Source organism: Neomonachus schauinslandi, chromosome 6, assembly GCF_002201575.2.
Source record: "Neomonachus schauinslandi chromosome 6, ASM220157v2, whole genome shotgun sequence".
In the NCBI taxonomy this organism is placed as follows: Eukaryota; Metazoa; Chordata; class Mammalia; order Carnivora; family Phocidae; genus Neomonachus; species Neomonachus schauinslandi.
This window is the reverse complement of record NC_058408.1, coordinates 90,859,247-90,876,066: the sequence shown is the minus strand read 5'-3', so window position 1 is coordinate 90,876,066 and position 16,820 is coordinate 90,859,247. Positions and strand designations below refer to the sequence as shown.

The 16,820-nt window shown below is 35.8% G+C and overlaps 1 protein-coding gene across 1 annotated transcript; it reads left to right on the top strand.

Moving 5' to 3' along the window:
• The first annotated feature begins 305 nt into the window (after positions 1 to 305).
• On the top strand, positions 306 to 2,440 carry LOC110589396 (SNW domain-containing protein 1-like). Its single transcript, XM_044916210.1, is given in 2 exon segments — positions 306 to 588; positions 591 to 2,440. Coding segments are annotated over 2 exon segments (1,647 nt in total). The 3' UTR covers positions 1,955 to 2,440.
• The last annotated feature ends 14,380 nt before the right edge of the window (positions 2,441 to 16,820 follow it).

Sequence of the window (16,820 nt, the reverse complement as noted above, 5' to 3'; positions counted from 1 at the left end):
AGTGAATGAAAAAGAAAAATTAACAACAAACAAATACATTTAAAAATCCACAATGACAAGGAAGAAAGCTAAATTTGGTCAAAGTCCCTCAGGTCACTGAAAACCATCTTCTTGGACTGGAAGGATCAAAAACCCAGGTCAAAAAATTAAAATCATATCATGCATACTTTCCAACCATGATATGAAACTAGAAATCAATTACAAGAAAAAAATCTGGAAAGGACACAAATATATGGAGGCTAAGTAACATGCTACTAAATAATGAATGGGTCAACCGAGAAATCAAAGAGGAAATTTAAAAATATATGGAAACTGGTCGCTCACGCTGGAAGAAGCGGAAGAAGATCACACTCACCAGCTTTTTACCTGCACCTACTCAGCTATCTCAGGACCAGCTTGAGGCTGAAGAAAGGGCAAGATCCCAGAGATCACGACAGACCTCACTGGTCTCCTCCCGAAGAGAACCTCCCTCATAGGGGTACCGGAAAGGCTGGATACCTCGGTTATTAGAGGATTTTGGAGATGGAGGTGCTTTTCCAGAGATCCATGTGGCCCAGTATCCACTGGATATGGGGCGAAAGAAAAAAATGTCAATGCACTGGCCATTCAGGTGGATGCTGAAGGAAAAATTAAATATGATGCAATTGCTCGGCAAGGACACTCAAAAGACAAGGTCATTTATAGCAAGTATACTGACCTGGTTCCCAAGGAAGTCATGAAGGCAGATGACCCAGACCTGCAAAGACCTGATGAAGAAGCCATTAAAGAGATAACAGAAAAGACAAGGGTAGCCTTAGAAAAATGTGTATCACAGAAGGTTGCTGTAGCCATGCCAGTTCGAGCTGCTGATAAACTGGCTCCTGCTCAATATATTCGATACACACCATCTCAACAAGGAGTGGCTTTCAACTCTGGAGCTAAACAGAGAGTTATTCGGATGGTGGAAATGCAGAAAGATCCAACGGAGCCTCCAAGGTTCAAGATTAATAAGAAAATTCCCCGAGGACCACCTTCCCCTCCTGCACCTGTCATGCATTCTCCTAGCCGAAAGATGACCATGAAGGAACAACAAAAGTGGAAGATCCCTCCTTGCACTTCAAACTGGAAAAATGCAAAGGGGTATACAATTCCATGAGACAAACGTCTGGCTGTTGATGGAAGAGGCCTGCAGACAGTTCACATCAATGAGAACTTTGCCAAGCTGGCCAAAGCCCTCTATATTGCTGATCGGAAGGCTCCTGAAGCTGTACAAATGCGTGCTCAAGTAGAGAGAAAGATGGCTCAAGAAGAAAAGGAGAAACATGAAGAGAAACTTAGAGAAATGGCCCAGAAAGCCAGGGAGAGAAGAGCTGGGATCAAAACCCATGTGAAAAAAGAGGATGGGGAGGCACATGAGAGGGATGAAATCCGGCATGACAGGCGAAAAGAGAGACAGCACAACAGGAATCTTTCCAGGGCAGTTCCTGATAAGAGGTCAAAACTACAGAGAAATGAAAATCGAGATATCAGTGAAGTCATTGCTCTTGGTGTGCCCAATCCTCAGATGTCCAATGAAGTTCAGTATGACCAAAGGCTTTTCAACCAGTCCAAGGGTATGGACAGTGGTTTTGCAGGTGGAGAAGATGAAATTTACAACGTTTATGATCAAGCCTGGAGAGGTGGTAAAGATATGGCCCAGAATATTTACAGGCCTAGTAAAAATCTGGACAAGGACATGTATGGTGATGACCTAGAAGCCAGAATAAAGACCAACAGATTTGTTCCCAATAAGGAGTTTTCTGGTTCAGACCATAGGCAAAGAGGACGAGAAGGACCAGTTCAGTTTGAGGAAGATCCTTTTGGTTTGGACAAGTTTTTGGAAGAAGCCAAACAGCACGGTGGCTCTAAAAGACCCTCAGATAGCAGCCGCCCCAAGGAACATGAGCATGAAGGCAAGAAGAGGAGGAAGGAGTAGATACACCTCTCTTCAAAGTGAATGAACTTTTATCCATAACCCTAATGATGAAAGTCAGATGGGCAAACACTTTGTAAATGGCCAGGATAAAAACCAAATCTGGGTGTCAGACCCCAGCACTACTTTTTAATACGGGAGTAAGGGTTGGGGGGTATGGAAAATTCTTTGAACTATTTAGTTTTTTTTTAAGAGTGGGTTGTGTTTGTGCTTCTCCTACCTTTTGGCATTTATAGAACATACTTCCCCACACATGAAATTAAGACCACTTCCTTTTATGTGACATTAGTACTTTGGGGTTAATATTTTGTGTAAGAACGATTGCTGATGAATAAAGTTGCCCCAACCACAGGTAGTAGAAGGATGTTCACATACTGGAACTGTCTGCCAAATGACGTTTGCCCCTATTACGCTCTGTTTTAATTTGGAGTGGGGAAAGTAAACTCTTGCTTGGTGCAACTATTTGTTTCAAATAAAAACATTTAGACAAAATTTAAAAATATATATATATGGAAACAAATGAAAATGAAAATACAATGGTCCAAAGTCTTTGGGACACAGCAAAAGGAGTTCTAAGAGGGAATATAACAATACAGACCTACATCAAGAAATGAGAAAAATCTTAAATAAACACCTTAAACTTACATCTAAAAAGGCTAGAAAAAGAACAAAGCCCAAAGCTAGCAGAAGGAAGACAATAATAAAGATTAAAGCAGAAATAAATAAAATAGAAAATAAAAAGCAATTTAAAAGGTCAGTAACAGAGAAATAACTGATAGCACAGAATATAAAGTATTATATATAATGTATAATTATAAATATTATAAAAAATGACATGCCAATAAATTCAACAACCTAGAACAAATGGACAAATTCCTAGAAACATATAATCTTCCAAAACTGAAACAAGAAGAAATAGAAAATTTGAACAGACCAATTACTAGTGATGAAATTGAATCAGTAAACAAAAACTCCTAACAAAAAAGTATCAGGGTGAGATGGCTTCACAGGTTAATTCTACCAAATATTTAAAAAAGAGTTAATACAGGGATGCCTGGGTGGCTCAGTCATTAAGCGTCTGCCTTCAGCTCAGGTCATGACCCCAGGGTCCTGGGATCGAGCCCCACATCAGGCTCCCTGCTCCACGGGGAGCCTGCTTCTCCCTCTCCCACTCCCCCTGCTTGTGTTCCCTCTCTCGCTGTGTCTCTCTCTGTCAAATAAAAATAAAATCTTAACAAAAAAGGAGTTAATACCGATTGTCAAGCTATTACAAAAAAAAGAAGAGGAAGGAAAACTTCCAAATTCATTCTATGAGGTTATAATTATCCTGATTCCAAAACCAGACAAAGATACTAAAAATAGGGATGGCTGGGTGGCTCAACTGGTTAAGCATCTGTCTTCAGTTCAGGTCATGATCTCCAGAATCGAGCCCCACATCTGGCTCCCTGCTTAGCTGAGAGCCTGCTTCTCCCTCTTCCCTGCCTCTGCTCATGCTCTCTCTTGCTATCTCTCAAATAAATAAATAAAATCTTTAAAAAAAAAAAGAAAAAGAAAAGCAGAGAAAATAGTTACAACTACAAACAAAAATTACAGGCCAATATCTCTGAACATAGATGTAAAATCCTCAACAAAATATTAGCAAATTTTCAACTATACATTAAAAAATCATTTACCACAATCAAGTAGGATTTATTCCAGGGATGCAAGTGTGGTTCAGTATTTGCAAATCATCCAATGTAATAAATCACATTATCAAAAGATATGATCATCTCAATAGACACATAAAAGTATTTGACAAAACACAACATCCATTCATGATAAAAACTCTGGACAAGTTGGTTTAAAGAGAACATATCTCAACATAATAAAGACCATATATGAAAAACCCACAGCAAACATCATACTCAATGGTGAAAAACTGAAAGTTTTTCCTCTAAGATCAGGAACAAAATAAGGATGTGCATTCTCCCCACTTTTATTCAATACAGTACTGGAAGTCCTAGCTGCAGCAATCAGACAAGAAAAATAAATAAATAAATAAATAGCCTCCAAATTGGTAAAGAAGAAGTAGAACTATCATTATTTGTAGATGACATGATACCATATATAGAAAACCCTAAAGACTACACCAAAAGATATTATAACTGATAAATAAATTCAGTAAAGTTGCAAGATACAGGGTGCCTGGGTGGCTCAGTTGGTTAAACAGTTGTCTTTGGCTCAGGTCATGATCTCAGCATCCTGGGATTGAGCCTGGCATTGGGCTCCTTGCTCAGCGGGGAGTCTGCTTCTCCCTATCCCTCTGCTCCTCCCCCACTTTCTCTAATAAATAAAATCTTTTTTTAAAAAAAGTTGCAAGATACAAAAAGTGGGCACAGGACCTGAATGAACATTTTTCCAAAGACATACAAATGGCCAACAGACACATGAAAAGGTACACAATATCACTTATCAAGGAAATGCAAACCAAAACCACAGTGAGATTGCCTTACACCTGTTAAAATGGCTAGATTCAAAACGACAGGAAATAATAAATGTTGGTGAGGATGTGGAGAAAAAGAAACTCTTATGCACTGTTGGTGGGAATGCAAATTGGTGTATCCACTGTGGAAAAAATTATGGAGGTTCCTCAAAAAATGCAAAATAGAAATGCCATTCAACCCAGTAATTCCACTACAGGGCACTTACTGAAGAAAATATGAAAACACTAATTTGAAAAGATATATGCATCCCTATGTTTATTACACCATTATTTATAAGCTATGGAAACAAACCAAGTATCCATTGATAGAAGAATGGATAAAGAAGATGTGAGATATATATGTATATATATATAATGGAATATTGCTCAGCCATAAAAAAATAATGAGATCTTGACATCTGCAACAACATGGATGGAACTAGAGGGTATTGTGCTAAGTGAAATAAGTCAGAGAAAGAAAGACAAATACCATATGATTTCACTTATATGTGGAATCTAAAAAAAAAAAAAAGAAAAATCAAATAGACTTTTTTTAAAGATTTTATTTATTTATTTGAGAGAGAGAGAATGAGAGACAGAGAGCATGAGAGGGAAGATGGTCAGAGGGAGAAGCAGACCCCCCGCTGAGCAGGGAGCCCGATGTGGGACTCGATCCCAGGACTCCAGGATCATGACCTGAGCCGAAGGCAGTCGCTTAACCAACTGAGCCACCCAGGCGCCCTCAAATAGACTCTTAAATACAGAGAATAAACTGCTGGTTGTCAGAGGGTACGTGGAGGGGGGTGGGTGAAAAAGATAAAGGAGATTAAGAGTTAGAAACTTCCAGTTATAAAATAAATGTCACAGAGATTTTTTTTTTTAAAGTACAGTATAGGGAATATAGTCAATAATATTTTAATAATGCTGCATGCTGACAGATGGTGACAATACTTATCATGGTGAGCACAGAGTAACAGAATGGGTGAATTGATATGTTGTATTCCTGAAACTATATAACACTGTTGTTAATTTTACTTCAATAAAACTTGTCACAGCTGGGAATAATTCATAGAATTGTGCTCACTTTTTGGCCATACAAACCTTCAGTCTTTTAAAAAATTATTGAGGACTCAAAAGAACTTTGTTCTTTGTGGGAAATGGCTATTGATATTTAACTTATTAGAAATAAAAACCTATAGGATGCTTCAGTAGACTTTTCATTTCTAATATGAAAAGTTGCAAAATTTTGGGGATTTTAAGAACTCATAATGTTGACAATTTCAATTACAAATTCAATTCCTTTTTCTTTAAACTCTGAATAATTGGTCTCAAAATGATGCCACAACTTAATTGGCATCATGATGCTATACAAAAAATGTTCTGTTGCATAAGATACAATAAGGTACATTATTCCTATCTATAAAGCTGAGTGGAAGCTAACTTTCACCATATTTTAATTATTTACAGTTTTGCCTAGCTTTCTTTGGAGTAGATTCCTCCCTTCTTACACTCCTACCTCAGGCCTCTGCACTAACTCCCAGTTCTGCCCAGGTCTCTTTCCTCAGAGAGCCACAAAACTCCTTCCCACACCTCCTTCAACCTTGGTTGAAATGCCACTTTCTTAAATGCTGTCTCTATTTGGTTTGCAACTCTCCCTGCACAACCTATCCACTATCCCCATCCATTGCTTTCCATTAAAAAAAAATTATATTATATTTTCCAAATATACTCAAAATTAGATAAGATAGTATTAAGATCCTCCTTGTATTTATCATCCAACAACAAGGATTATCAAATTTTTGCAATCTGATTTTATCTTATCCACAAATACTTCAGTCTACATCTTTAAATGACAAATACTTTTATTTCTTTGGAAACACAGCCACAACACCATCATCAAATCTAACAAAATTAACAATATCATATATTATCAGTCCACTTTCTAATTTCCCATTTGACTTAGGGGTGTCTTGGTACAGCTGGTATCTTTGAATAAAGGCCCAAACAAAGTATACACAGAACAATATCACCATTCAAAATACTACATATTTTACTTATTTATTTGCTTATTGTTTCTGTTTCTCCCATAGAATATCAACTCCACAATATCCATTGCCAATATCACTTATATTTCCTTTTTCACTTTTTTAGTGGCTGATGTTGAATTTGCAGTGTACATTTACAACTAATCCAAGTCCTCTTTCAAATATTTCATGTGTAGTATAATTACCTTATTAGAGTATATCTAATTCCTCTTTCAAAACATTGCTGTCACTCACTTCACTTATCTATAAACTATAATCACTGAACATATTGCTGCTATCATTATTTTGCACAAACTGTTATTTGTTAGGTCAATTAAAAATAAGAAAAATACAAGATTTTATTTTACTTTTATTTTTTTCCTTTTTTAACACTTTTCCTTTCTTTATATCGATCCAAATTTCTGACCTATACTACTTTCCTTCTTTCCAAAGAATTTCAACATTTCTATTAAGGCAGGTCTTGGATTTCCCCCAATTTTTACTTGGCTGAGAAAGTTTTTATTTCTCCTTTACTTTTGAAGAATAATTTCACTGGATACAACATTCTTGTATCATTTGGTCATTTTTTTTTTCTTTCAACACTTCATTTCACTCCATTCTCTTGCTTTTCTGGTTGCTGAAGAGAAATCTGACATAATTTTATTTTTGCTCCTCTAAAGGTAATATATTTTTTCCTTTGGAAAAAGAGAAGTTTTTCCTTTGTCTTTGGTTTTCTGAAGTTTGAAAATTAAATACCCAGGTTTTCATTTTTTAATATTTGTCCTGCTTGATGTTCTCCTAACTTCCTGGATCTACTTTGGTGTATGTCATTAAGTTTGGAAAATTCTCAATCATTATCACTTCAACTATTTCTTCTATCCCTTTTCCTCTTTCTTCTTCTGGTATTCTCATTACACATATATTACACCTTTTTGAATTGTCCCACAATTAAAATGACCTCATTTTCATAAGGCCATTACTTTCAGAAGCAAGAGACATAACTGGCTTTTCTAATACACAGAAGTAGGTAGAGACTTAGACAAAATTCCAAGATGGAGGAATTTATCCCAAATGAAAGAACAAGATGAGGTCATGACCAGAGATCTAAGAGAAACAGATATAAGTAGCATGCCTGATGGAGAATTTAAAACAATAATCAAGGATATTCTCTGGGCTTGAGAAAAGAATAGAAGACATAAAGGAGACCCTTAAAATGGAGATAAAAGATTTTAAAAAGAATCAGAGATGAAGAATGCAATAAACGAGACTGGGAACAGGCTTGATGCAATGAACAGCAGGCTGGGAGAAGCAGAAGAATAATTACTGACCTAGAAGACAAAATAATGGAAAATAGTGAGGATGAATGAAAGAGAGAAAGAACTATGCAACACAAGAACAGACTTAGAGAACTCAGTAACTCCATCAAGTGTAATAACATTTGTATTATAGGAGTCCCAGAAGAAGAGAAAGAGAAGGGGACAGAACATTTATTTTAAGAAATAATAGCAGAAAACTTCCCTAATCTGGGGAAGGAAACAGACATCCAGATCCAGGAGGCACAGAGAACTCCTATCAAAATCAACAAAAGCAGGCCAACACTAAGACATATTATAACTAAATTTGCAAAATATAGTGATAAAGAAAAAAATCTTAAAAGTAGCAAGACAAAAGAAGTCCTTAACTTACAAGGCAAAACCCACAAGGCTAGCTGGAGATTTCTCAACAGAAACTTGGCAAATCAGAAGGGAGTGGTGTGATTTATTCAAAGGCTGAATGGGAAAAATCTGCAGCCAAGAATATTCTATCCAGCAAGGCTATCATTCAGAATAGAAGGAGAGATAGTTTCCCAGACAAACAAAAACTAAAGGAGTTCATGACTACTAAACTAGCCCTGCAAGAAATATTAAAGGGGACTCTTTGTGTGTAAAGGAGAGACCAAAAATGACAAAGACAAGAAAGGATTAGCAAAATCTCCAGAAACAACAACAAAACAGTAATAAAATGGCAATAAAATACATACCAATCAATAATTACTTTGAATGTAAATGCACTAAATATTCCAATCAAAAGACATAGGGTGTCAGAACGGATTAAAAAAAAAAAACATCTATATGCTGCCTACAGGAGACTCATTTTAGATCTAAAGACAGATTGAAAGTGAGGGGGTGGAGAAATATTTATCATGTAAATGGATGTCAAAAGAAAGCCAGAGTAGCAATACTTACATTACACAAACTAGACTTTTTTGTTCATGTATTGTTTTTATCCTGCTTTGGTATCAAGGTAATACCGGCTTCATAGAATGATTTTGAATATTTTCCCTCTATTCCATTATTTGTAAGAGTTTTATAAAACCTGTCATTAATTATTTTTTTAAATATTTGGTAGAATTCACCAAAGAAACCATGTCGTCTTAGGCTTTTCTGTGCTGGGAGATTTTTGATTCCCAATTCAACTTTCATTCTTGTTATTGGTCTAAGAAGATTTCCTATTTCTAAGAAGATTTTCCTATTTTTTGGATTTAAGATTCATGATTCAATCATGGTAACTTGTGTGTTCTTAGGAATTATCTGGGTCTTTTTTTGCTGTTATCCAATTTGTTAGTATATAATTGTTTAGAGTAATCTGTTATCACACTATGTATTTCTGTGGTATCTATTGTATTGTTTTCTCTTCCACTTCTCATTTTGGTTTTTGAGTCTTCCTTTTTTTTCTTAGTTAATGTAATTAAAGCATTGCCAATTTTGTATGTTTTTTTTTTTTCCAAAAACTAGTGATTACTTTCAATGTTATGTTATGGTTTATTCTCGTCTCTATTTTATTTATTTCCAATTTTTCTTTGTTATTTCCTTCCTCTACTAATTTTTAGCTGTTTCTTCTTTCTTTAGTTCCTTGTGGTGTAATGGTAAGTTGTTTATTTGAACTTTTTTTCTTAATACAAGTATTTATAGCATAAATTTCACTCTAACATCTGCTTTGCTGCATCTCATAGGTTTTGGAATGTTTTCTTTTTCAGTAGTTTTGAGACATATTTGATTTGCCATTTTATTTCTTATTTGGCCCACTCTTTATGCAGTAGTGTCTTGTTTAATATTTACCTATTAAATATTTAATATTTACATTGAAAAAAATAATGAGAGGGTATATCTAGATATATCTGGACCATTTTACTCCCTCATGGGAAGGCAGCCTTCCTTCCAGGAGTGACTGACAAGAGGTAAGTCCATTCATTTCAGGACTTCACTGGATCCCACAGAAATTCGGTCTTAATATCTGCATCTCCTCATCTCTTGACATTAGCACAAGAGACAACATCAATATATTTTCCAAAGTCTGGTTTATATATTCCGGAAAATACTGCATGTAATACTTCTATAACAAAGTCAATCCAATTCCTTTCAGGATCCCATCAACAGCATACACATACTTTCAATATTCTGGGTATTTCTTTTTTACCTCTGCCCAATTTATATGACAAGAACTCATACCCATCTTCCTAATATGATCAATATTTTTCAGGGATGAATCGTTCAAAATCTTAACATGAAAAATACATTTTTTTCTTAAGGAAAACATAATATGATTGTATGAGATGCTAGCTAAAATGGAAACAGGTTTTTTCTATTATTATGGAGAACTGTTCAGCTTTTGGGTCCACATTGTCTTGAATTTCTCTATTTTCAAATTTTGCTTTATCTCTAGAAAATTTCAAGGTTTATCAAAGTAGTCTTTTAGTGCAAAGAACATCTGCATAATGACTTTATGTCCACAAGCCATATAAAAGGAGAATCAGAGAAAAGCCTGATGCTTTTAAGTTGTAGTTCCTTCAGAATCTAATATCTCCATCAGTTTTGCAGATTCACAGGGTTTATTCTAATCCCTAGGTAAAATTACATTTCTGCCCCATTCCTGCAGCACTCTCTATGAAAGGGAATCTTTTCAAAGTTAGTGACCTAAGAAAGGCTGTCCAGTTATGAGATGGAGTCATGTGAAAGTTTCTCCCTCTCCCTCAGGCTTTCTCCTTGATTCTGTTGTTTTGTTCAGAGATATATACATTACCTGGATCTAATTACACTGCCAAGTAATCAAGGTTTGGAATCACAACTGTAGATGCATGATATTGAGCAAATATTCAGATCTCTCTTTCTCATGTACAGAGTAATAGTATTGCATCGCTCATGCGGCCATTTTGAAATAACATCAGATTATTTTTTAAAGAGACAAAAAAGATAAACATATATCTCTGTTTTTTATGGTGCTCCTAATTTCGTTTTATTCAGTGTGATATTCATATATTCTCTGCATATATATGTTCTAAGAACCATGTGAAAAAGTGTATCAGAAAACCATTTCAGATGTAAGAGCTTTAAAATTTTTAAGTTAGGGTGCCTGGGTGGCTCAGTGGGGTAAGCCTCCAACACTTGATTTTGGTTCAGGTCATGATCTCAGCCCTGCATGGGGCTCCATGCTGGGCATAGAGTCTGCTTGATATTCTCTCTCCTCCTCTCCCTCTGTCCCTCTGCCCCTGTTCACTCTCTCTCTCTCTCAAAAAAAAAAATTAAAAATTAAGTTAAAAAAATTTTTAAGTCTTCTCTCATCTGGGGCCAGTTTCTTTTTCCCTTAAAAAAAAAATCACCAGGTATGAGAGCTAGATGTGGAGAGAATAGACTTGATTGTGTTGCTATGTCCTAAGATTAGAGCTTGGTGGTAATTTCATAGAAGATCAAAGTGTCTTATTATGCAAAAGAATGAGTCTCCACCCCTTCTATGATCAATAGCCTCTTCCTCTCTGAGTAAAGAAGTAAAGAAAGGATGCTAGCAGGGAGTAATTCCCCCAACAATTTCTCCTATTTCTTGAATACTTTGCCCCAAAAGACTGATGCCAGAATTAGAAGCCTTGAAGATGGCCCCTGATAATTCCTGTCTTCTGGTATTCACACACTTGTGGAATCCCCTCCCTTGAGCGTGTGGTTTGGATTTAGTCACCCACTGCTATGAATGAAATATGGTAGAGTGACAAGATGTCACGTTTGAGGTTATGAAAAGACTAGCTTCTTTCTTGTGTTCTCTCTCTCTCTCTCTGGTCATTTACCCTAGAGGAAACCAGGAGTCCTTTGGAGCAGTTTGTGGCAAGGACCTGAGGCTGACCAACAAACATATGAATGAGCTTGAAAATGGATCCTCCTGCATTTGACTCTTCAGATGAAACCTCTTACAGGGACCTCATAAGAGATTTTGAACAAAGGCACCCAGCTAAGCCATGCTCAGATTCTTGGCCCAGAAACTGTGAGTTAATAACTGTTGTTTTAAATTGTTAAATTTTGAGGTAATTTGTTAGGCATCACTAGTTAACTAATACAAGGATCTATGAAATGTTATGATAAAAGTTAACTCTCCCCCACCCCCCAAAAAAGGTCTATAGGTCAGAAAACTTGAGCACTAGTCCTGCCTCTGTCACTAACCAGTTGATGTCTGTGCAAATCTCATTTCTGTTCCTGGCTTCCATTTCTCCATTTTTGGATTGGATTAGCTGATTTTTTAATATCATATATTTTTATATTTTTTTAGGATCTATATAGTGTAAGCAGTGTATATGTGTGTATAAAAATATAAAAGTCACAAAATTCTGGTGAAGAAATCAAAGAATATAAATTTATATACATAAATGTATATTTATATACATAAATGTTTATATTTACATACATAAATATATATATATAGCAATCAAAGAAAAAAAAACTAGAGAGAGAGAGAGGAGAGAGACATCAGGTTTAGAGGTAGGAAGACTCGATATTGCTAAGGTACCAGTCTTCCAAAATTGACCTATAGATTCAACAAAATCCCAATCAAAATTCCAGCAATTTATTTTGTGACTATCAACAAAATGATTCAAAATATATATGGAAAAGCAAAATACTCAGTATAACCAACAAGATATTGAAGAAGAGCAAAGTCAGAAGACTGACATTGCCTGACTTCAAGACTTACTATAAAGCTATAATAATCAAAACAGTGTGATATTGGTGAAAGAATAGACAAATAGATCAATTAAACAGAATAGAGAGTCCAAAAATAGACACACAAAATTAGTCAACTAATCTTTGACAAAGAGGCAAAGACAACACAATGGAGAAAGGTAGTCTTTTCAACACATGGTGTGGAATGGCTGAACATCTACATGCAAAAAATAATAATTTAGATTTTACATCTCTCACAAAAATGAACTCAACATATATTATAGATCTAAATGTAAATTGCAACACTATAAAACTCCTGGAAGATAACATAGGAGAAAATACAGATGGCCTTGAGTATGGAGATGAATTTTAGGTACAACAGGGCCTGATACATAATAGAAGTCATTGATAAGTTAAACTTTATTAAATTTAAAACTTCTGCTCTTTGAAAGACACTATTAAGAGTTAGAACAGACAATCCACAGAGTGGCAGAAAATGTTTGCAAAACACATGTCTGATAAAGGACTATTATTCAAAATATACAAAGAACTCTTAAAACTCAACAGTAAGAAAACAAACAAGAATTTAAAAATGAACAAAATATCTGAACAGATACTTTACCAGAAAAGATACATAGATGGCATGTGAAAAGATGCTCCACATCGTATATCTTTAAGCAGTTGCAAATTAAAACAATGAGATACCACTACACACCTATTAGAATGGCCAAAACCTGGGGTGCCTGGGTGGCTCAGTCAGTTGAGCATCCAACTCTTGATTTTGGCTCAGGTTCATGATCTCAGGGTCTTGAGATCAAGCCCCACATCAGGCTCCATGCACTCAGTGTGGTGTCTGCTTGAGATTCTTTCTCCCTCTCCCTCTCCCTATGTCCCTCCCCCTGCTCATGCTCTCTCAATAAATAAATAAATAAATAAATAAATAAATAAATAAATAAGATCTTAAAAAAAAATAAGAATGACCAAAACCCAAAACACTGATAATACCAAATATTGGTGAGAATGTGGAGTACAGGAACTCTCATTTCTTGTGAGTGAGAATGAAGCAGGGCACAGCCATTTTGGAAGACAGTTTAGCAGTTTCTTACAAAACTAAACATAGTCTCACCACACAATTCAACAATTATGCTCCTTGGTATTTATCCAAATGATGTGAAAACTTATGTCCACACAAAAACCTACAAGTGAATGTTCATACAGCTTTATTCATAACTGTCAAAATGTGCAAACACCAAGGATGACCTTCAATAGGTGAATGGATTAACAAACTTTGGTACATCTATGCAATGGAATATTATTCAGCAAGGAAAATAAGGAAGCAAGCTATGGAAATACATAGAGGAATCATAAATGCATATTACTAAGTGAAAAAAGTCTGAAAAGGCTATAAACTGTATGTGTCATATATGAATTATATGATATTCTGGAAAAAGGCAAAACAGTAAAAAGACAGTAGAAAGATCATTGATGGCCAGGGGTTTGGAGAAAAGAAGAGAGGAATGAACAAGGGGAGCATAGGGGGGTTTAGGGCACTGAGACTATCCTGTATAATACTCTAACAGTGGATACATGACATTATACATTTGTCAAAACCCATAGAATGTATAACATAGAGTGAGCACTAAGTAAACCATGGCTTTAGTTAATAATAATTTATTTTTTTAAGATTTTATTTTTTTATTTGACAGAGAGAGAGCATGAGCAGGGGGAGAAGGAGTTGGAGAAGCCTCCCACTGAGCAGGAAGCCTGGTATGGGACTCGATCTCAGGACCCTGGGATACTGACCCAAGCTGAAGGCAGATGCCCCACCAAATGAGCCACCAGGCACCCTAATAATGTATTTTTTTGTTCATCAATTGTAACAAATGTACCACACTACCACAAGGTATTAATAATAGAAGAAACTGTGGAGTGGGAGAAGGATGAAGAAGGGGAGATACAAGGAAGCTTTCTGTACTTTCTGATCAATTTTGTTATAAACCTAAAATTGTCCTGAAAAATATTTTATTTTAAAGATTTTATTTATTTATTTGACAGAGAGAGACACAGGGAGAGAGGGAACACAAGCAGGGGGAGTGGGAGAGGGAGAAGCAGGCTTCCCTCAGAGCAGGGAGCCCGATGTGGGGCTCAATCCCAGGACCCTGGGATCATGACCTGAGCCAAAGGCAGATGTTTAACAACTGCGCCACCCAGGCGCCCCTGAAAAATATTTTTAAAATACAGTTGATTTTATATTTATATATATGTTTATATGTGTGTCTCTGTGTGTAAGATGATAGATGATAGATAGATGATAGATAGATGATAGATAGATAGATAGATAGATAGATAGATAGATAGATAGATGATAGATGATAGATATAGATAGATAGATATATAGATGATAGATGATAGATAGATAATCAGGAGCCTGTGTGGTTACCTTCTGGATATAAGTAAGTCTTAAATGTGTGATATCTACTAAGTATATAATAATTAATTATTAATACATTTATTATATGTGTGATGTGGTGATTAAGAAGATTCAGAGGAGGGCACCTGGGTGGCTCAGTTGGTTAAGTGACTGCCTTTGGCTCCGGTCACTGCCTTTGGCTCAGGTCCTGGGATCAAGTCCCACATCGGGCTCCCCCTACTCTGCAGGGAGCCTGCTTCTCCCTCTCCCCCTGCCTACCACTCCTCCTGCTTGTGCTCTCTCTCTCTGTTAAATAAATAAATAAATAAATAAATAAATAAATAAATAAATAAATAAATAAATACTTTAAAAAAAAAAGAAGATTCAGAGGAAAGAGTGGTTTAAATCCTGTTTGCAACATTTCTAACAATAAATTGCTAGTAAAGTCACTAAACCCATATGCTTTGATTCCCCCAACTACATAATAGATGTAAAAAGTGTAAGATTTAAATAAGCTAATAATTGTAAAACACAGAAAAATACTTGGCACATAGTATGTACTCAATAAATGTTAAATATTATTTTGGTTATGTATTAACTGTTTTGGTTTTTATACATTGCCTGTATGTTTGATTCTCTGTTTTAACTCCCCAACCAGACAGACCTATATTTTAAACATCTTAAAAAATAAAACAAAAAACTTGAGGTTAAACAGTGAACGTTTCATGTGCTAGGTGCTTAGTAAGTATTTGTTGATGATGTTTAAATGTTCATATAACAGAGGAATGGTTGGAAAAATAAATAAGGGAATATTTTCAAAATGGCCTTCTATTTGACATATCAATAAAAATAATCCTATTTTTCAGCGAACTGTCTGGAGAGACATTTTCATCCACACCTTTGTCCCAAAAGAACTTTTTTCTATCTCAGTGTATTTATATATCAGGAGTAAATGTCAGCTAGATTCTTTTCCTAATAACTTTAAAGTAAAGCTAAAAAGAAGACAAATCAGCCTCACAGGGAAAAATGTACTCACCGGGAACTCCTTGATGGAACACAACAGCTGTGCTAACAAGTGAAGGGATGAATTTTTAAAGAGTTTTAAAGAACAATTCTGAATCCCAGTTTGGAAGTGCCTTGTTTCAAAGATCACTGATGGGGTAACATTTCATTGAATTAAATATTGACTAATAACAAAACCTAGGAAGCACAATGTAAATGATACTTATCTTTCCTAAACTCCAAAAAGAGAGGGTCAAAGTTGAACTGCTCCAAACTGAAGAGGTTATACAAGTATATCGAACACAAGATCCATCAATTTTTTAGGCAAGGGAAAGAATCCTATTATTTCTTTTCAATGATGTAATACGTTCAAAAGGGAGGATGTTTAGACAACAATTTTTGAGTGGCATGAAAGATTGAATGTCAATGACAAAGAATTCGCTTTCATCTCCCAACAATGTCCCCTTGAGTCTCCTTTGTTCAGCATAAGCATATGACAGTGAGTAAATAACTCACTGTCTTATTTTTGGTGTACTATCCAAAGGACAGAATTAATAATAACAAAAATAATAGCTAATGTTAATTATATATTTTCCCACTTAATTCTCAAAATTCTATGGGGTAATGAGAGGAGGAGAAAGATGGCAGAGGAGTAGGAGACCTAAATTTCATCTGGTCCCAGGAATTCAGCTAGATAGGGATCAAACCATTCTGAACACCTACGAACTCAACAGGAGATCAAAGAAAAGAATAGCAGCAACTATCTGAACAAAAATGTGACCATTTTCTGGAAGGTAGGACGTATGGAGAAGTGATATTTGGGAAGATACAGAGTGGGGGGAGGGGGCCTCCATCGGCCACAACCGGCAAGTGATAGAGCAGCCGAGCACAAAATCGGAACTTTTAGAAGTCAGCTCTGCTGAGGGATGTCGCTCCAGTGGCTAAGCGGGGTGTGGAACCCTTGCTGAGACAGTGTAGTCTCAGGACCCTCAGGGTCACAGAAAGACCAGGGGTG